This window comes from Alligator sinensis, unplaced genomic scaffold, assembly GCF_000455745.1.
Source record: "Alligator sinensis unplaced genomic scaffold, ASM45574v1 scaffold738_2, whole genome shotgun sequence".
NCBI classification, from domain to species: domain Eukaryota; kingdom Metazoa; phylum Chordata; order Crocodylia; family Alligatoridae; genus Alligator; species Alligator sinensis.
Window position 1 is genome coordinate 1,291,360 of NW_005842442.1, and position 22,444 is coordinate 1,313,803.

Below are 22,444 nucleotides of genomic sequence, written 5' to 3' on the forward strand. Positions count from 1 at the left end.
GTCTTTTATCTTTTTCTCACTTTTCCTGGCTGAAAGAAAGGGTAAGTAAGGGCTTATACAAATGGAGTTATTCTGGAAGAGCTATTCTAGATTATTCTAATTTAACTAGATTATTCTAATTTAGGTAGAGTAAGAGTACCATTTTCAAGTTTAAAGTAATTTGGAGTAATCAATATTAAATTGAAATGGGGGAAAAGTTATTTATCTGGAATAAATCCAAACAGCGCTGATCTAAAATATCTATTCTGCTATATCCATCTATAAATTTACATTCTTTCTTGTTCCATATTAGTTTTTGTGTATAAACTTTTAGTGCTCAGAGGGGATACTACAGCTCTGCTTTGTTGATTTAGCATTCACTCTTCTGCTTTACAAGAAAGCAGGAATCACTAGAGAAGTTCCAGTAATATCTACAATCCTTATATGAGCTACAGCAGGCTCCCTAACTATGGATAAATGAGGTATACTATTTAAAGACTTCCCTAAGCTTTTATTAATAGTAGTGCCATAGGATGATCAATCCTATAAAGATTAAATGATTCTTCAAAAGTTAGATTTGGAATACCAAATAGCATGACTGAACATCTCTGAACACTTTATAGCTAAGGCAGACAGCTACTGAAGATAGCTCAGCACTCACTACTGGGGTCAGATTTTCAAAAAAAAGTTTAGCTTCCATCTTCTTCAGCTGAGATAGTAATACACATATTTCGAAGAGCTCAGCAGCCAGCCTGCTAAATTCTTTTGAAAATCTGGCCCAGTTGCAGTTACTGAACTCTGTTGAATATTCTAGCCCTAAAGTGAGTGGAATAGGAACCTGTGGAAGGTTAATAATGGCTTTCTTATAGGCATGTGCACGAAAGAAAAGCCAAATACAGCTCTAAACTCCTCCAGAGTAAATCTATTCAAGTCAATAGTTACCAGTTCTCTCTGCTTTTAAGCCTGAGTAATACCACCAGATTTAATCAGAACTGGCACTAGGTTTAACAGCAGCAGAATTAGCTCCAGTATAATCACTAGTGGAAGCACTGATCCTGGTGGATGTACTGAAGGATTTAAATTTTGTCTGATGGGTGTGAATGCAGAAAACTGAATTTACCTTGTACATGGATTGAACCAATTTCTGCATACTAAAGAAGTGACACATTCTTACTTAAACCTGCCATCAGTGGTGTCAGTCCACACACTTCAGTGAGTTTAATGCCACTCTTTATACTTTGTAACCATGCAAACCAAATCTGGATCAGATGGTAGGTTGAATCCTATTCATAGATTTCAGACATTAGGGCTGGAAGGGACCTTGCGTGATCATTGGGTCCAGCCCCCTGCCCAAGGGCAGGAAGTCAGGTGGAGTCATCTACATGAGACTTAATGCGCAGTAGACTAATTCTACTGTGCATTAGTGCATCACAGCAAAATCCATGCTGATGCACTCGCAGTAGAATTAATCTACCGCACATTAAGCGTCAAAAAAGCATGCATCTTTGCTACTCCGCATTTATGTAGTACCTCATATTAGAGGTACTAAACTGAATGCACAGTAGCAAAGGTGCATTAATGCACATGTAGATGTGCCTTCTCCTCCGGGAAAAGGACTAATTCACTTGCAAGGGTAACATCTTCTCTTGTTTACACTGAATCAGGCTCCACTAAAGTCGCACCAGTGCAACTGAGGGCAAAAGTTAAATGTATATAATTTGTAGAATTTGCAATCACACACTAAATGTGACAAACCTAGCCTGACACTCAGATTCTGGATGGAACTGTGATAGGTTCAAGTAAATTTCTTTTTTGCAAGTACTCAATCAATAATAAAGGCTCGGTATGCAGCAATGTCATACTTCCAGCAATTTTCTAAAAGCAGGGATACTTTAAAAGGATAGTTTCTTGCCTGTGATAAAACTGCTCTGGATGTGTCTGTGCCATGACTACTTTATGTTTAGATTCTAATTTTCTAGCTTTCATTAGCAAAGACTAATATGCAGTTCTTCTAAGGATAGTGACACACGTTCAACTTAACATTTATTAAGTGCAGTTAAAATGCAAGCAGACGTACGATCAAGCAGTCTAGCATATGTTAAATGCCCTTGTGGCATTGCAGAGTTGTTCCTTTTTAGGCAAGGGTTATCGCCTAATACATGCTAAATTTAGCAAGTCACTACATTCCAATAATTTGCAATTGTTGTAAGTCATTGTGCGATACCACCCTTTGTGTGGCATATAATTATCCGGGGTTGCTCATCTACCATACCTGTTTTGTGTATATTGATTTTTAAAATATGTATATGCTTGATGTAGCAAAGGTAATGCAAAATATATTATCTGCATAGTTTACTAGGAGTTAAAAACCAGACAAACAATGTCCATTTAAGAATCAAGCATGTAAGATATCATTACCATAAATGTTAATACTGCTACTAAAATGGAGCATGTCCTGGGCCTTGTAATTGCATGAATGAATCACTATGGAGAGCCTGCTTTTCTCACTATAGACCTACGTATGAATAGTGGATGGAACTGCATTATTCATGAGTTAGCATTTTCCATCCTGCTACTTGGTTTTTACTGCCCACTTGGGAAGTTTTTAGATTATTAATGAATAAAGAGTGAGACTATTCTCTTTAGAATGGAAATCAGATGGACCAAATTAAGACCTCCCATAGAAGTAATTTGCCTCCCATATATGCATTTAAAATGGTCCATGATGCTACTTTAATATGGAATTGCAAAGTTGGATATTTAAACAAGAAAGCTTGGCAAACTTTTGCACTAGATGACATACTTCATTATTTATGAATTGTAGCATTTCCTGTTACATAACAGGTTTTGTATAATATAACAATTAATGACAAGCTTTTGAATGTTTGTTTCTAAAAAAAACTCAAGGATGACTTGGAAAATTGTTTACTGTACAAATAAAATCACTTGTACACTAATGAGCATATTATTCAGTATTTTATAACGACATGAAACTTACTTGCGATAGGTCTAAATTTGGACAAATAAATTTATATTTCAGACAGGAACAGCAAGATATGCAAACAAATATTTAGTTTGATTGAGAATTTAGTTCCGTTAGTTACACAATTAACAGGGATGCAAGAAGGTTGAATACATCATCTCAGTATCAAAAAATATTCATTCTTAAATTATGTTTAGTATACTTGTGACACTATGGGAGTAGGTGTAAAAAGAACAAAATTACATAAAACACTGCTCACTGCCAAAATGCACGTACATAAAGACACACGCACGCACGCACACACACACTAGAATTACAAGTCTAGAAGGGCCAGAGAGTTTGGTCATGCAGGTGCCTACATTTTGCATTGGGATCTATCTAGGCACCTGCTTCAGGAAAGCAATTCAAATTGACCAATTTTAGGTGCCTAGGATCCCTACATCAGCAATGGGGAGCCTTAGGTGCCTCTAAAACATGATCCAAATAGAAAGGGTTAAGCATTTCAGTGTTCTATATAGGAAATGGGCAGACTTGGGAGGCTAGCCAATAGAAAACACTAAGCACAACAGCATGACTGAACTCTCTCTGCTCCTCTCTCCACACATAAGATAAGCTGCACATTAGGTGCCTCCATTCACTAAAGATCCAGAATGCCTAGCCATATTTCTGAGGGTAGGTATGCAACTAGAGGTGTTGATGCACCACCCACTTTTAGCCTAATAGAAGGAGCCAGAATGAAAAGATGCAAGGGGGTGTATACTCTGTAGCTGAGTCTTGAGGGCACTCCTCTGGATGAGGGTTGTCCTGGTTTCTGCTCCCTGCTCCTTGGATTGAATCTGCATTTTATATTGGACAGTCTTTGGATAAAAAAACAAAAATAATCCTGAGAGAAGGGATCATGTCTCCTCCTTTCCAACTGAGTGGCCTAAGCATGACATAATCAGGTTCTCTTTTTGCTTGCTTGTTCTTTGGCCCCACAGTTCTTGCATTCTTAGCTGCAGGGTGGGCCTGAGTCTTCCATAGAAGGGGTACAGATGCCCCCGTTCTCTCCCCGATCCCTAGTGGTTAGGACACTCCTGGGAAGCGGGAGATGTAGGTTTGAATTCTATTATTCCAGTGGTTCTTAACCAGGGTACCATGAAAATGTGCCAGGAGTGCCATGATGCTGGGTGCCACTGGGTAAAACTGCCCACATGTCCATTTTCAGGAACACATTGAAGCTGAACCAGTGTAAACTGTAGCATAACATAATGCAAGAAGACACACCTTTCTGCAGCAGCCACTTTTCAGTTCAGTTCCCATGAAGGTCCTGACAACCGAGACAAGTGGGACAGTTTTACCTGGCCTACGTGCCTGTTTCTGGGAGACACTGTACAGGATTAAACCAGGAAAGGCTGCAGCAAGAGCACATGCTCCCACTACAGCTGCTCCCAATCTGGCTCTGTAGGTGTGTGGTGCATTTCCATCTGGCTGCAGCAGCAGTGGTAGTGGAGTGAGTATATTATCATTTCATAATATATTTATATTTTTAAGTGGGGTGCCGCTACATTTTGAAAAGTTTTGGAGAACTGCCTTCAGTCTAAAAAGGTTGAAAACTACTAAGGTCCTCCCTTATACTAGGGAGGACCTAGAACTGTTGAGCGAGGCAAAAGGTAGGCCCCCCACTACTATCATTTTTACTTGAATGATACATTGCTGGTATGAGTTAGGCATACTTCAAGGATGCCAATCAGCTTGGCAGCCTTCAAGGACTTATGCAGAGCTTACGTGCCCCTGCCACACCAATCTGGATCACAGTGGAGCTCAGGGAGGAACTAGAGTACCTAGGTGATCAAACAGGATCAATTCTGAGTATGCACAGAGTACCAACCATTAATACCCAAGGAACTTCTCTGTCCAAAATGGAAGTGACAGATAATCTTAGATAACGAATGCACTTTGTCGCTGCTGGAACAGGGACAATCTGGATCCATTCTTTAGAATCCGTGGGCTCCTGTACACACGCGGAAATCCAGTGCGTTAGAGCACAGAAATTGGCACACTCCAGCAACCTTCCGTATCACATATATCAGTGTCCCCATGCATCTCCACATTGACAAAATGGCGGTGGGGTGCTTTGAAATAAAACACGTTCAAGGAGCTTTAGTTCAAAGAGCCCCACCACCATTTTTTCAGTGCGGAGATGCGTGGTGACACTGATACATGTGATGCATGGGTGCTTTTAATTAGCACGGCTCACTAATTAAAGCACCCGACACCGCATCCAGGAACGTGTAAAAATGCCCATTGGTGCCTAAATTCTGTCTAAATCCTATTTAGACATCTATAAAAGCAATGTGGGTCTGGCCCAAAGTATTGTTTAGCATGAAAAAAACTTTCCCATATATTTCTAAGAATGCAGCTATTTCAGCACATTGTATTAAGCCCCCACCTTCTAGCATGACATGAACATCACCTCCAATTTAATCCCTGCTCAGTTGATTGATAAGGGATAGTTGTACATTATAAAGTTTACAAAGCTTGGAGTGAGCAAAACAGGTTTGTTGAGATGAAGAGTTGATGAACAGTTGATCACTGTCAATACCCACTAATTTTAATATTTTTCTGTTAGAAGTGCTGCTGAAATACCATGAAAAATAAGGACCTACTTGAGCTATCCTAAGTGGGACACTTCTGTTCACTGGGTTATTTTCTTAAGGGATTTCTAAGATCTCAGGACAAGAATAGCTTCACCAACTAGAGGGTCTACTGAGTCAATGATTTTAAAGACTAAGTAGATAAAGACTTGAAAGCTTTCATGTCGAAAGGAAAATAAACTCTACAAAGATTCTCTAGGAGGGAATAAAAAGAAATTAAAAGGGAGGGGCTCAACTTTGTACTCAAACAATTTCTACTCCATAAATAAATCCTTACAAAAAGAAATGGCAATAGTCTGCCTCTTAGAAAAATCTATTGTAACAAATTTAAAGAAAAACATGTTTTACGTTAAATATTTGTATTTCTGGTGAAATCCACTGAATTTCTACAAGATATTAGAATTCTTTAGTGTATGCCATCAGAAATATTATTGTATTACCATGATGCTGACACATGAAATACCTCAATTAGATTAAAAATTAGGACATCTGCTGTTCCACTCATAAATGCAAGCGAAACTTATATAAAAGTAGTCTATGCTAGTGACTTGCAGCAAAGTGTTTGTATGTTAACTCTTCATTAAGCTTGACTGCCTGACACAGAAGTATACTCATCTGGAAATATGCATGCTTATATAAAAAAAGCCATGCTTCTATAAAAAATAACAACAATGCTACAATTATTTATTGCTCTGAATCGTGCAATAAAAATCAAACCATTTACACAAGGTGGATATTTTAACAGGCAGAAACATGAAAAAATCTATACTAGCTTCTATTCACAGCAGGTTCAGTTAATTTCTTCTGAGCAGAAGAATTTACAGGTTAGAGCTCTTCACCTCCTTCAGCAGTTCAACACTCAGATTGCCATGGTACACTGCAAGAACTAGAAGGAAAAATACTGAAATAGGTAACTCATAAGAAAAAAAACATATGGAAATTGTTAATGAATTACTAGAACAACAGGCATTATTAACCAGATTATATAAAGAGTTCAAGAACAGTTTGTCTCTGTTTTATCTAAGGGAAAACAATCCCAACTCAAAATGTAGAAACAACTTGGGACCTGTCTACTATATGAAGATCTTAAGATGTGACTACAGAATTACAGAGGAGAAAAATATACAATTTGTTTTTAATCATTGCAGACTTTTAAATTGCTCAGACTTTTTAATTATTCTGTGTATGTATCATAAATGTACATGGAATTGTGCAGCGTATAGTCAGTGCCATGTAGGAAACAGATAACTGTTGCAATTTACAGGTGTGATCTGGCAAATACTTTGTATTACAGCAGTCAGTAGTCCCACTGACATCAACTAAACTATTTTTTATTACCCTACTGCTTCCATATACTTCTATCATTTCATAATGTGCAGACCCTTAGGACACAACTAGAGTGATAATCCACACTTGCTTAACTTTAACATGGGAATAGTTCCACTGAATTCATCATGGGCTTATGTTTTTGTAGAATGAAAGCCATAGAAGCTTTATATTAGGGATGTTCTTAGTAGTTCTCGGGGGGGGGGGGGGGATGAATATGAATTCAGCCAAAGAGTTAATACCCAAGCAAACATTCTGATAAGGCTGTAAAAATGTTAAGAAAAATAACATTTGGAAGCCAAATTTGAAGAGTGTGGTTCAAGTCTGTCATTTGTAACAAAAGCCTTTTCTTCTATATCTTTACAAAGCTAGTACTTTACCTAAAGATACTTACATCATCATATACAAAATTCACAAATCCCTGTTGCATGTTGTCTCTTCTCCTGAAAAAGTCTTAGAAAAGAATAAGACACTTAAGTAACTATAGCTATGCAAATCTCGACATTTTCTACGTCTATATTTTATAAAGCACGTAAGTTCAGCTAGCAATACTGCTTTTATTTCTCTTGTTTTTCAAGCAAAGTTCCCATCGCTTTTGAATAACTTAAATAATTCTTCTTTCTTTCCTTTCACATTTAAGCTAATGCTGCAGTGAAAAAATAAGAAAAGCAAAATGTTACTTTCTATATTTTGCAAATGCTGATCAACTATTCCTCAAAATACTAAAGATAATTTTTAAAATGCAGTAATAAAAACCTGAAAAACTACATATAAAGGAACTTCCACAGCTATTACCATTTTTAGTTGAGAAAATGTTAAGAGTACATACAGCACAGATAATTAAAAAATACAGTACCTGTCAATGTCCGTAGCTTCACACAGCAAGCCACATAGTCATCAAAAAAGATTCGGCCATTCTTGCTATAGCGTTTCACAATTGCAGCTAGTGTTTGAGGGCTTAACCTATAACCTAGAAAGCCAAAAAAAGAGAAAATTATAGGAACGCTGTGAGAAGCTCTCATCCACTTTCGTAACTCTGGAAAACTTGAAACATAGTCCAAGATGATGGGGAAGAATATTCCTGTTTTGGTATTCCAGGTCTTTCAAGATGTATACCTTTAAAAAATACCATATTTATTTGCACACCACACACCCAAATAAGATATGCACTTTGTTTTCAGAAAGGAGAATGAAGAAAAAAGATTTTCCTAGAATCTTCCCTACCATGGCACTGGCTCAGTCTGGTGTGTATCCTCTACTCTATGAAGCATGCGCAGAGTCCTGTCATCAGTTTCCCTCCCTCTCCTGCTGCTCGACCAAGACCCTCTGCCAATTCAGCAGTGGTAAGGGTGTTAAACCTGTCTGTATTTATCACAGCTTCTGCAAATATCTTTATACTCAGCTGAGATGCTGCCCCCATAAGATCTTATTGAATAGGTATACCCACTACAAACTGCATATTGGAAATACTATAACCTGCTATTCACTGTGGTAAAACACAAACTGCATGCTAGATAACAAACATTAGGCTTCAGAAGTTTTCAAAAAAGTATCTTACCCATAGCTGCAATGACTTGAGTCAACGCATGAAGTTCCACAGTTCCACTTCTGTCTTGGTCAATCATCATGAAGTTTTGCTTCCAGGCGTTAAGAGCTGCCCAGAGTTCTTTGAATTCGTTAAAACCCATTTTTCCTGTATAATCTCTCTAATTGTTTGGTTAACAAAAATAACTTAGAACTTGGAAAACAGCTAACCTAAGACAGAAAACCTCATTATGAAGTTACAAGATTTATGTACTTTTTAACCACTAAGGCAACAATACTACTACCAACCACATTGACAACATGTAACCAATTCTGGGCAACATTATAAAAGGACAGAACTCAAAGACAGTGTTCTAAAACATATTAATTTAGTGTCCTGAAGTTCAAGTTTCTTACATATGAACACTATTGGTTCAGAATGACATAAAAACTTTAATATTCTATACGTTTCCTCAAGGATACATCCAACATAGAGATCATAATTCTGCAAGTCTCCAAGCTGAAGGCTGAAAAATATAGTCAAAGACTGATTCAATACCAGCTCAATCTTACTGATGTCATTTATAGTAACTACTGCAGTTTCAGTGGACATAGTTAACACACAAGTTAGCACTTTGCTTTTGCTACAACAGTATGGAAAGATGATCAGAAAAAAAAAAACAAAATTCAGTAGGAAGATAGGTAACAAAACACTAGCTATTAAACAGATTTTAATGTCGTCTGAAGAATGAAATGAAGAACTAAAGTTCACTTCTTGGTAGAGTTCTCCGTCTCACAATTTACTAATTCAGTATTGGCAGGACAAAGAGAAAGAGACACATGGAAACCAAGGCTGCTGAAATGTGGGGGGAAAAAATCTAAATGGAACTTAACTTTCAATTTGGCGCACCCCCATGCCAAGTGCACCACAGGCCCAGACGAGGAGCTACGTCAGCTTGACCCAGCTTGCCCAATATCTGTACAGACTGCATGCTTCAGCTGGGCTTTTTGGCACTTTTATCTAATAGCTGATTGAATGCCCCGCTGAATACAGGCATTGGGCAAGCCAGATCAAACTGACGTGGCTTCTCTTTCAGTAAAGCACTGGGGTTTTTTGTCCATGTCTATCAGCAACCCAAAGTACCATCTCTTCTTAGCACCTTAGAATGAAGCTACAATCAACAGGGCAATGTCCAGGCCAAACAATACCACTTTAAGAACGTTAAGGTTTCTTATTAGAAGTATAACTTATATAGCAAAGTGTTTTTTTATCCAAAATAAAACTATATAATATAACTATGGAATTGGTCTGCCTCTGAATAAAAAAGTGTTAATATGTGTTCTAGCTAACTCTTTCACCATGTTATCTCATTCAAAGGATTCCAAAGAAAGGGTAAAGTCTGGGATGGCATTCACACCCTCCAGTGCCCGGGCCTTGTGAATCCAAACATTTGTTTTCTGGTGTGCTAAGCATGAAAATTAGAAAAGTTCACTGGTGCTATTATACAGATGAACTCTACCTGTGCTGATCTTCAGAACTGATACTGAGGACTGAGACATTTCCTTAAGAGTATGAAAAGGACAAATGGAAGTTTGAGACAAGAATGAAATTAAATGTCATACGTGAGAGTAGGAAGAATAATGTTCCTTTGTGAATAAAACTTTCAAAAACTGTTCACAAATTGAAAACAACATATGGTAGCAACATTCGGTGTCTTACGAGAATAGGTCCCACTGATTCCAGAGTGCATTAAACACATCTGTAGCTCCTCAGCATCCACTTCCCCATCCTGCGGAAGAAAGTGCATAAACTTGTGGTCACGGATATTTGACAATGAAAATCCACTTGCAAAAAATAATATACAGATATTTAACCAAAAACAAAAGGATTTAATTCATTATAACTATGTAATAATATTCTAAAAATCTACTGTAGAAGTATCTCTCATCGTAATATGCAGCGCTAAAATTACATACTAGTATTTCTTGCCTTTGGCAATTAAATTAAATCCTCCTGTCTGTTTTAGCAAAAAAACACTCATTCATATACATTAAAATAAAATTAATCTTCAGCATTACTACAGTTACAGTGACATCTTCTAATGATACAGACTTTTTAAACGGTGGCTGATACTGAAAGCAAATTATTGCTTAAATTATACATTCTGCACTGACTTGTGCTGTTTTCACAATTTTAATTTAACTGAAATTCTTCTATAAAGTATTTCTATAAAGGCCTCTAGTTTGAACTAATTAAAAAAATCAATTTTACCAATTGCATCTCTGCTGTTATTTCAAGGATCATCTGTAGACTTCTTTCTGTTCCTTTGGTTAAAGCACACAGTAAAACTAACATTCTAACCATCTGTCATCAAACAGCCTATGATGCGATTAGCAACTGGGATGTTATTCTTAATTGTCTGGCTAAACCCTAATTTGACAGTTGTAAGCCAACTCTCTTCTGTAGTTAAGCTAGGCAACACTTTTCCTTTCCTGACCAAATTACTGTGCAGTGCTGCTGTGCTGTTTTAAATTACTTGTATTTGCTTCCTTTTACAAAAATTCAAAACTGAACAAAACCCCACTAAGAGCTACCATGTTCTACACTGGAGTTGGTGGCAGCTGCATTTCAGTAATGGCCAAGTGATTTCAGTGTATATAGTGCTGCCAAGCACTTTGGCGTATCTCAGGCAGAAAGGTAATAAATAGGACTTTAAGGCTGTCCTTAAATTAACCATCTAACATGCATGACGTGTGACTAACACAGAAAGGTTTCATTTGTTAGCCCATTTACTATTACTTTTTATGCTCCCTCTGGTGTTTTTCAGCTATGTTCCCAGGATTACAGTCTGTGAAGTAACTCCACAGAGCACTTCAAGAAGCTGGGTAGAAAAAAAAAGTATGCTCCTTTTCATTGCCAACACTGATTATGTATTCATTGGAACAGTACAGATAAGAACAATATGGAGAGGTGAACCTGAAAGCTTAACATCCCAGATAGGTATGTGCTAACCAGATCTTTGAAAAACCCAAGGCCAAACAGTAACAGTCTTCAAGATACCCATATCTGATGTTCTAAAAAGGAGTCTCTAAAGCCAAAATCTCATGAGGCAAGTGAATGTAACAGGAAGATCATCTTTAGTAAACACATGATAAAGGACTTTAAACTGGATTCTCCCAGATATATTGTGAGCTTTATAGAAAGGTCCTATCAGCTGCGCTTCCACCCTGTCTTCAAACTAAAAACTAAGGGCAACACGCTATGTTTTGTGGCTCATCAGTAAGTATAAGTGCCTGACACATTAAGCAGATCTTGCATTAGGTAGGCTGTCAGACTCCATGACAGGAAAGCAGCACTTTTGACTGTGTAGCGCATGAGCATACCACGTAAGTGCATAATTTCCTTAACTGTATAACACAATGCCATTCCTAATTTGTTGTCTACTGCTTACATTTGTAACAAACTCTGAATACTGGTATATTGGCTAAGAGTACAAACCACTTAAGTGCACAGCTTCTTTCAGCCCCACTGTCCTCTTTATAACTTAACTGCCCTCTGGCTAAATGTATGCTAATTGTAAACGTCTATTTTGTAACTAATTGTACTCCTTTTAACTGTTTCAGAAACAGTGACGGGGAGCAGCTGTCAAAGGGCTGTTATTAGATGTCTTGAAAATGACAAGAGCTAGTCACTTTCACAGATGCTATCTGCCCTCATAACCAGAGTTTCTAATAGCAGCCCCAACAGTGACTGCTGTGAAAAAATGAGAGAAGATAGTAACCCCAAAACTGACTTACATCACAGCACAGGCAGTGCTGTAAGCAATGCTTGCTAAGCATTATCAGTGCTGTGGTATTAGCAGCCCTCAAAATGACTGGCTCCGCTCATTTGGAACACTTCTAATACGGGCTATTAGAAGCCTTCAAAATGAAGGGAGATGGTAGTTTCAGGCCAGCCGATACCACAGCATTTGCAGTACTGTGCATTTAACTAAAATTGTTTACATCAGGAAGCAGTAACCTGCAGCCTACGGGCTGGAATCTGCCCACAGAACCATTGGATCTGGCCCACGGACATGGGGTTTCAGTGCCATTCGGTGGCAGGGGGCTCTAGCTGTGGGTGCTTTCCTTATGCCAACACAGAAACAAGCAGCAGCTGCATCCCAGGGCCTGCCCACCTGCCTCTCATGAACCGCAGGTCATTCTGACCTGCAGCTGGAAAAGGTTGCCTACACCTGTTTTACATTAAGTTACCTTTTCCAGGTAAGCGAAAAACTTTTTTTTCCAATCCTGAGGCTGTGCACTTAAGTGGAGTACACTGTACTTACAAACACATTCTATGTAGCTTTTACAAAATATGTATTATTACTTTGAAATTATTGTAGCCAACATAAACAGGAAAGAATTTTTGGTGAGCTTGTCTCATAAGTAATTGGAATTATGTTTTCCCCTGGGGTTTAAACCCCATGTTCTTTCACACTTGACCCGTTAGTCTGTATATTATCCAATAGGAAAGGCCAAAGACAGCAAACTCTGAGAAGAGAAAGTCCCCACAATCAGAATTACCTGGTAAGACTCATACATTTATATCACTGGATTTAATGAAGGAATATCCTCATCTCGAAGGGGAAAGGGGTATTCTATTTGCATGGAGCACTAACTACTGAACTTCACACATTGCTATGTTATAGAAGGGGTTATTAACATCAGGCAGACAACATACATAGTCACATGCTCTCTACTAACTCTCTGCCTAAGAGGCAGTATTGGCAGGACTTAAGAGTAAGTGTGTCTGGCTTTACTGAACTGAGAAACTCTACAATGTTGAGCCTACATTCTCAGAGAGTGAGGACATTTTTTCAGTGGGTAAGCTCACACAAAAGGAGAGAGGATGAAGAGAAAGAAGAGAACTGATTAGCTTAAATTTTAGTGAGGTGAATATTATATTTCTGAATCTTATTTACTAGCCATATCAATAGTATGATGAAACTCAGAAATATAGTTTTCCCTTTTGACCCTCCCCACAAAAACAATTAAATCCCCATGTTTCTATGAATTTCTACCTGCTTAGTTCTTTGAGAGTCAAGGCCAGCACTTCCATCACCCCACTGGTCTTGCTACATGGTAGATGACAGATTGTGGTTATATGCCATGTACTTCAGGAGTGAATGTGTATTCCCCCTACAAAAAACTAAATTTACTACTGTATTATATTTGAGATTTAAAAAATGAAAAAAAAAAAAAACTTCTAAAGATCAGAAAACGCTCAGTTAACATTTCAAAAGGGTTTAATAAAAATCTTAATTCTGTGCCTTATCCACATAATTTAAGTAGGAGCTTCTGTTACATAGTTCTACAAACAGATGTTCATGCAAGTTAGAAAGATTAATACAAGCATCAAGGTCTGTCATGTCATAAAGCAGTTACTGCCCATGAAATGGAAATATGGAATACTGGACAATAGTAGCCAGCTTTGTAATCTACTTTTACTTAAATGGTGTAATAATTCCCGCAAATAGGTCTGGAATAGAATGAACTGCAACTGCAGAGAGAATGCAGGTTTCCACATGGAAGATACAAAGTTTTTCTTACTATCCTTTTGCAGACCACTATGAATGAAGCATGCTATTTCAGAATTATTGGAGAAAAAACAGGAAACAACAGAAACATGCTACGCGTTCTGATTTCTGTAGTTCAAAAATCAGTTTCTCACATTGAGAATGGAATGGCCTCTGCAAACTAAGAAACATGCTCACTCTCACGACTTCATTATAAAGCACACCCCAAGTACTATAAGGGGCAAACAGGTTGCTTATCTGTATCTTAGCAAGTCTCCAATATTACTTATTTCTAGAACACACTCATTCAGCAACTTCTTCATTTGAGAGTTTGTCCACTCTGCTGTTTAGGATTATGTGGACTTGCATCTTTCAGCAAGTGCATTTATATTTTGGGGCATGCATGATCTAAGCTTAAATGTTATGCCTGTAAAACACAATCTTGATTCAACCTGGTTTTGAATTCACTAAGTCTACGTAACATACTAGAGGACACAGTACCAAAGTATGTATATCCTTACACAACATTACCAAAGAACTTGGCTGTCAAAAACCAAGTGACCTTTAAAGAAAGTTATTTTCAGAGACAGACTCCTGGAAACTAGTAAGAAATCTTTATTAGACTAAAAGTTGTAAAAGCTGCAAATGGAGAATCAAGATTGCCTTTGCCTAGTTTCAATTTCCTATTTGTCAGGGTGAAGGATATTCATGATTTTAGGAACGGGGAAGATTTTTAATTCAAATTTTATTTTTAGCTAACAGTTCAATTTAAATGCATCAAAAACACACAATCCTCACTCTAAAAGCAGTCAGCTGGTTTTCTCTCTCCAACCACTTTATGTTTATGAATTTATCTTATAACCTTGCTAGGCACTACTTTGAATCCTGAATAGAAGTGGGGGGCTATTTCAGTCCTTTTCCTCCTATTTCTCTTTCTTTTAGGCAGACAGCAAGTCAGACTTATTACTTTTCCCTTTTATTTTCTTCCCTCAGCTAGTAATTCAGTTACCCACTAAGGAATCAGATGCAGCTGCCCTCCAAAACCACCAGGCAGCCAAGGAAAGACAGAAGTATTTGAAGTAATTGTTGGAGGTGCTTCTCCCAATCTGTTAAAGGCCTATCACAGCCTCTCTCCATCTTGGAAAACACCGGATCCACAGCTGCTTATTATGCTTGGAACAATAGTGTGAAACTCACAGAAATCTTATTGGGGCCACTGCTTCCCCTGCTCAAGTTAAGGGGGAACATGATAGCAGTTCCAAAGACGGGAAAGGCCAACATAAAGAATATAAAGTAACACAGTTTTCCCCTGCTACACAGCAGGGCATATGGGAATGAGTTTAAACTACTAGATCAAAACTCAGGAAAGCACTTCCTCACTGTAAAAACAATAGGATAGTGGAATGAGCTGCTTGGGGGAGTTGTAGAATCTCCTTCATTGGAGGCTTTAAAAAACAGACTGAATAGGCATCTGTCTGGGATGGATTAGGAATAATGAATCCTGTATCTATGCAACAGGATGGACACACTAACTTTAATGATCTCTTCCAATCCTATGATTTAAGATGCACTGTGGGTCCAAGCCTCAAAAGTCAATAGCAAAACTATCATTTTTTAATAATAACTATTACCATATATAACAAAGACACAAGCTATGCACTCAGGCTCGAGTCCTGTGAATGGGAATGTATGCACAGGCATAAAACTTTGCACCTTTAAGACCAGGAGAACAGTCTGAAGTGAGCACTCTTACTAGCGCACAGAAGCCCTAATACTATTCCAGTCAGACAGAAAATGACAGTTCCTCGGCAGCATCAATTTTTGTTGCATTCTCCAATATAGAATACTCAAATACAGGTCTTCAATTCAGTGGTAAACATGAAGCTCCACCTAGCCTCTAATCAGTAAGACTCCAAATGTCCTTCCAAGGGAAGTCATAAATGTCACAGTTGGGACCATTTAATTATAATGCCTTGTCATGTCTTTCCAGAAAGTATGACATCCTAGAAAGCATGACAATATCTTGAGTATCATTAGGGAAGGAACAGAACCAAGAGAGATCAGACATTGCTCTAGTGTGGCTCTGCAGCAATTTTCATATGATTTCAGGACTTAAGAATGCAATACAACAACACTCCAATCCATTAAAAATCTTGTTGCTCTATAGGCTGTAGCTGTTATATAGCTTATTAGCCCAATGCAATTGATTACTTCCATCGGCTCCTGCTTTCACAGGTAGGTAGGGACAAAGGAAGGATATGACTCCTCTCAAAAACATAAAATAAAGGTGTTCTGCACCAAAGGAGAAATGAAGGAGAAAAGTTAGTTAGGAAAGCAAATCAAGGCAACACAAAGCATCTGTATTCTTGGGAGCTGAAGTCAAGCAAGAAGTTGAGAATCACAGCCTCAATTTGTAAAAACTGCAATTTAAAATTGCCAAAAGTAAACAGCAGCTCCTCTAATCTAGAAAAGAAGGTCACTCACCTATAACTGGAGATCTTCAATTACACTGCCTCTGTAGATCCACGCTCTTGGGAAGGTGCGTATTGGCACCACAAATCCCAGAACCTTCTAGAGAACAGTTACCTGTGGGGCCATGCACATGACCTCTGTGAATCCTTGCCAACCCACACTGGCCCCCAGATCTCTTTTTCCAGTCCACAAATTTGCTGCCACTTACTCTTTGTTCTGTTACTACTGCTCCCATTACAGGCTTATAATGCAGACTGGAAAAACTTAAGAGAACCTATTTTTGTCCCCATCCAATAAAACTGGTGAGTATTTAATACAATACTCTCAGTGTTTAACATGCCTATCTTATACCATGCCACTGGTATTTTCAAAGCTTCACAACCATGCTCCTGTCTAAGCCAGTCGCTAGGGGTACACCGACAGAGATTTTTGGGGCCAATACCGATAGCCAATTTTTAAGGTGGCATATCGGCCAATACTAATACATTTTCCAATACAGCTGCATGCAGCTGGTAAGTCTGTTGTGGTAGATGGGGGAGGGAAGACGTGTGGGTGGGCCAGTCAAGGCCCCTAAGGTGAGAGAGGGAGTAGGGCAAGGACAGGGGCAGGCGCTGCCCAGCAGGGGTGGGATGCGGCACTGGACAGAGCTGTGGCTCATCTGGGAGGCACAGGGTGGGGGGCGGTTCAAGCTGCTACGCACACCCCAGGAGGGCACAGGGGGGTGGGCATGTCCCCCAGATCTGCCTGGAGGGGGCGGGGGAGGCTGCAGGCTCAGGATGGGGCCAGGGCTGCACTAGGCTCTTCCTGGTGCAAGGGAGTTGGGGGAGGGGCTGGGCCAGGCTGTGCTGTGCTTGGGGCAGATGGCAGCAGCACTGGGAGGAGGGTTATGGGGGGGGGCTGCAGCCACCCCAAATTTCACTGTAGATCCCCCCCATAGCCCTCTCCCAGCACTGTCACTGCCTGCCTTGAGCACCTTGAGCGCAGCCCACAGCTGCAGCCTACCCCACTGTACAGACCTGGAGGCACACCTCTTCCCCAGCAGGAACCACCCTCCTGCCCCACGCTCCCCAAATAAGCTATGGCTCTGTCCCACACCCCATCCCACCCCAGCTGAGCAGTGCCTGCCTCACACAGCCTCCCTCACCATGGAGGGGTTGATCTGTCCCCACTCACAACACTTCCCTCCCCCCTCCCCTTCCAACACAACAGACTTACCAGCTGCATGCAGTTCTCTAAGCTGCTGGGCTGTGCTCCTTGCTGCCTACATGCTGCGCTGCAGCTGTGTACATGCACAAGCATTTATCGGCCAAATTATCAGCCACATCAGGCTGATTTCCAATACAATCAATTTCTTTATATCAGTGCCAATCCAATATCAAACCAATGTATCAATGCACCTCTAAACTTATAGAAATGTAAGTGAGTCTAGCTTGTTGATGACAGAGTATATCTGCCAAGTCTCCAAAAGTCTGAATTTCACTTTTTTATTTCTGGGGTGCAGTGAGTTTGTGTAAAGTAACTGGCTGTTCCCTAAGCACTTTTGAAGAACTATATTATTTCAAATGTTCAAGTTTCAAGTTTGGTTTTTAAAAATAATAAAAAATATAGTAACAAAGGACAAAACTCATTTACAAGTCACCACTAGCATTAGCCTCTGTTACTATTCATGAACAATATAAAAGTTTAATTAATTGAGGTTAGGGGATGCCAGTTAGAAATTAAAGTGCCAATTTTGATTACAATTATTGTCATATACTCGCCAGTTTTACCTAAAAATGATTCTTACTTTGAGAGCTTTCACATCACTCAGCTGAGCAAGGTGTTCAGTTTCTTTTAGAGAGAGAGAAAATTGGTAGGTCTAATTCATCATACAGCTAACTTAATTACATTGCTTGTATCACCTTACCTGTCCAGCAACAGCAGTGAAGTAAATCCACATGGGGTCAGCAGCAGCAGAATAAGTACCAGAATATGCAGAATATCCAGAGTATCCAGCATAAGACATATTTGGTACTGCTCCTGGCATTGGCTGTCTCACTGCCATTTGCATTCTAGGCATCTGACCACTGTAACTTCCATACTTTTGTGAAAGAAGAGAAATATGTTAGTGTCTTCAACAGCTCAATACATTGTAACAGATTTCCATTTACAAGGAATGTCAATTTCTGGATGTACTTTTCTTAATACACCTATTGCACAACCTAATTCAAATACCTATGGCATCCCAAATTCAAACTCACATCTGAACACTCTGGCATATGGTCTGCTTCAAAAAAGATTGCACAAAAGCTGCATGATCACTTGGCATGTTCTAATTCAAAGTTCTTGGAACCGTTTAACATACTTGTAAGTGCAAGGCTGTAAATTGTACTGCAAAAAGACATCTTACACAAGCAAAGTAAAATTATTTCCCAAAAAGAAACAATCACTAAGTAGAGATGCCATTGCCATTTGTAGATGAGCCACATTATGGATATTAGCAAACCCAAACCTTCTTTTTATTTCCTGTTTTTTTCAAGAGTTAATCATTTGGATAGCCTGACCAAATTCCAGGCTGGATAATTAAATTCAATCTTTTTTAATACCCCCTATTGTTTCTACTGGATATTATATTCTTCATTCCTGTGCTAAACTGTTATTTAAACTAGTAATCTACCCTATTTCAGCAGCAGACCTTAAACTTGATAAACTGAACAAGGAAACCACATTGTGATTTCAGAGTGAGCATCTAACTACTAAAATCAAGTTTAGAAGTCTTTTTTTCCTTAAGTCTTTCCTTATGGATAAGGCCATATTATAGATATCCTGAAAAAGGTTAATTATTTTTATTGCTATGAACATAAAGTCTGAAAGATTTTGTTCAACTCAGTGTGACCTGAGTTAGAGAACATGAGAAGAACAGTAGAGGTACACCGATATACCGGTTGCCTATCAGATCAGTACTGATAAAGGGAAAATTTACATTATTGGCTTTTATTATCAGTTGCAGCCAATAATGTTGTCCGATAATTATGCCCTCTGGCCAGGGCCTGGGTTCCTTCTCGTCCACAGAACTAGGGTCTCTGGATGCCTGGGTTCCCTCCTGCGAGCCAGGGTGACCCCAGATACACCCCCATCCCCTCACCAACATGCCGGGCTGGGCTGGAATGGAGCAGCTGCCATGGTGTCCCGGGCACTGGAGCAGCATGGACTAGGGCCAGAATGGGCACTGTAAAAGGTCCCAAATGCTGCAGACGTGACTGGGGCAGGGAGAGGCAGGAGGAGCTTAGTTGCGTGGCCTGGCCCAGCATGACTCAACCTGCAATTAATATCGGTTATTGGATCGGTATTGCCCGATAGCTGATTATTAACCAGCCATATCGGTATTGGTCATAAAATATTTATTGGTGCACCCCTAGAAAATACAGGAGGCATATTGCTTATCAATAAGAAACAGAGCTGCTTATGGAAGCTTCAACAGAAAGCTTTGTCAAAAAGTAGAAAACTGTGCAGAGACAACTAGCTGTCAGGATCAGAGAGCTCTTTTAAAGGCAGCTAGGATGGCCCCAAAGAATTGTACTGTATCAGACAAAAGTCGGGGAACCTGCCCTTTTCATCATGTTTTGAAAGCAGTTTCAGTTCCAAAGAGGGAGATAAAGATATCAAAGCCTTCAAACCCTCATGAAGTAGCCTTTAGAGCCATGGCATTATCTATCCCAATTTTACAAATAAAGTGTACCTTCCAGTATACCAAGGCAAAGAAGCTTCAAGGTAGCAGTAAGGACCTGCAGGTCCAAATGCTCCAGTGGAAGATGAAACTCATGGAGTTAGTCTTAGGGCCTTAGTATACCTTAGGCTGTGACTGGCACAAATGTTTATTGGTGTTAGTGCTAGCTCAAGTTTGGAGCAATCACACTACAGGCCAGCAAGGGCCTGGAGGAGTGAAAGGTAAAAATCCTTCCTCCCATCCCATTCTGGGCTTCCCCTCTGTGGCTATCCCCCTGCTCCTCAGGGTTCCTCCCTGTCACCAAATTCCTTACTTGTGGCTGTCTGTACCAGAGCAACAGGCAGGGAAGGGTTAACCACCCCCAGCTCCCCTGGGACAGACAGAGCAGACAGCCACAGGTAAGCAGGAGACAGGGATTCCTGGTGAGCCTGGATCTGGGGGAGGTGGGTGGGTGGAGAGGCAGTGGGTTCAATCTGGGCTAGTGGGGAAGGGGGGCATGTGGGATGTTGTTTTCAAGATCAGAAATAATCCTGTCCTGGAGGGGGATAACTTTGAGCCACATAACAAGTGCTTGAAACCAATTTCAGGTGTTATTTATTGCGCAGACAATCCAGGGGTTAAGAGCTCCAGGAGCTGCTCCATTGTGTAACAAGGCCCTAAAATTACTAAAGCTGAAAGAAGACAGCTGAACCCCTAAGAAATTTAGTCTGTTTTATGTGACTTACAAAAGAACAGACTGTGGAAACAAGACAAAAGTCTCTATAAAGTCATTCTTTTTAGAGCTTGTAAATATCTGAATCCTGAAGGACAAACTTCTGTATGTGCTTAGTTTTAATGGTTGCAAACATACTAGAAACTTGTGACATGGATGATTTTTTGTCCCATTCTGAATCATAGCTACAAGTTACAAGTGGATGAGTCTCTGCTGCAGCATCACTCCTCAGGTGGTTATTAGTGAACCTACTTCTGGTCCATCTTAAACCTCTGCTAGGGATGTCAGAAATAGTGTAAAGTGTGATGTATGTTTGCAGATAATACACTTCTGGAAAAATAGGACAAGATATCATCTAATCCCATTCCCTATTCAAGCTTCCTCATCTAAATTTTTCCAGAGAAGCATTTTGTCTAATCTGCTCTTAAAACCTTTCAGTGATGGAGATTCCACAATACGTACGCGTTACAGAGATGGAATTCCAAACTTCACACAATGATTTGGGGGTTGCCTTTAAAACAGCAACATATAGGTTCAGCCACCTAACTAATTATCCCACATATACTGGTAGAACTGCTCAATGTGAAAAGATGTATGAGCTGGTTTTATTTTATTTTTTTCAGTTCAATGCATCTGTTGTTCCCTGCTAAGAACCATTAGCAACAACCTGGTCAGCTCTCAAGTCCTGACTCTTGCCTCAGTGGCCTCCCTTTCTAAGGGAGGCTTATAGTTCTTGGGGAGCAATGGCCTGGGATCCCTGAAAAGTAGCAAGTAGGCTGGACACTTTTGCCAAGCAGTCTTTGGCTTGATGAATCTGAGAACGTTGTGAGTTGGAGTTATTATGCAGCCAGTCTTTACCCATCTTCGTATTTCATTCTCATGTACTTTAGTTGGTCTTTTCAAACGATACTGACGCAGGGTCAAATGGCTACAAACTGCCTATGGATAATTTTAGACTGGAAAATTAAAAGACTTCTGATTCTGAGAAGAATAACATTTTGGAAAGGTCTTTCTTTCCTGAAGCACATCCTGTTGGACAAGAAACAAATGCAAGTCTCAGCCTGCGTGGAGACGCAGGGACCCTGCCCCTCTGACACAGAACTGGACGTGCCTCTGGAGGAGAAGGGATCTGCCGAGGGAGCCCCGCATGTGGGGTGTGGGGCTGCGCTGCATGCCCCCACGTGGGTAGAAAGGTCGTTTTTACAGGGTGGAAGCTATTTGGCGATCCCAGGCTCAGGGCTCTTGCTGGCAGCCAGCGAGAACCAGATGAGAACCAGGAAGTATTTCCCCCACCACGTAAATGCGACTGGCTTCTGGGTTTGGGGCATGGTGATTTTTGTGTGGTTTGGTTTGGTTTGGGGCCTTCCCTCCAGGCGCTGGGATGCCCCTGCAGGTACTTGGGAAACCAGCTGCCGAGGGGGGTGGTCACGCGGACTGCCGGATTTGGGAGCAGGGAGGAATCTCTGCTCCAGGCCCCGCGGGGAAGGAAGGGAAGCGGGCGGGGGTGGCTGGGGCGCCCCCCGCTGCAGCTGGGCCGGGGGCCGCGCT

At 40.1% G+C, this 22,444-nt stretch overlaps 1 protein-coding gene across 1 annotated transcript; it reads right to left on the reverse strand.

The window, feature by feature from the left end:
- Window positions 1–2,704: 2,704 nt before the first annotated feature.
- On the reverse strand, window positions 2,705–21,919 carry GCA (grancalcin). Its single transcript, XM_014523087.2, has 8 exons — window positions 21,755–21,919; window positions 18,385–18,558; window positions 10,169–10,238; window positions 8,932–8,975; window positions 8,483–8,630; window positions 7,781–7,894; window positions 7,319–7,377; window positions 2,705–6,484 (listed from the first exon to the last, which is right to left on the reverse strand). The coding sequence occupies exons 2-8, from the start codon at window positions 18,535–18,537 to the stop codon at window positions 6,458–6,460; spliced, it is 615 nt and encodes a 204-aa protein (XP_014378573.1). The 5' UTR covers window positions 18,538–18,558; window positions 21,755–21,919; the 3' UTR covers window positions 2,705–6,457.
- Between the last annotated feature and the right edge of the window lie 525 nt (window positions 21,920–22,444).

Coding starts and splice junctions, on each gene's coding strand:
- GCA (XM_014523087.2), bottom strand. CDS start 18,537: ATGCCTAGAATGCAAATGGCAGTGAGACAGCCAATGCCAGGAGCAGTA. Junction 8,976..10,168: donor AATCAGTGGGACCTATTCTC/GTAAGACACCGA, acceptor TATATTTTTCAG/CCTTCAGCTTGGAGACTTGC. Junction 7,378..7,780: donor GAAGCTACGGACATTGACAG/GTACTGTATTTT, acceptor TTCTTTTCTAAG/ACTTTTTCAGGAGAAGAGAC.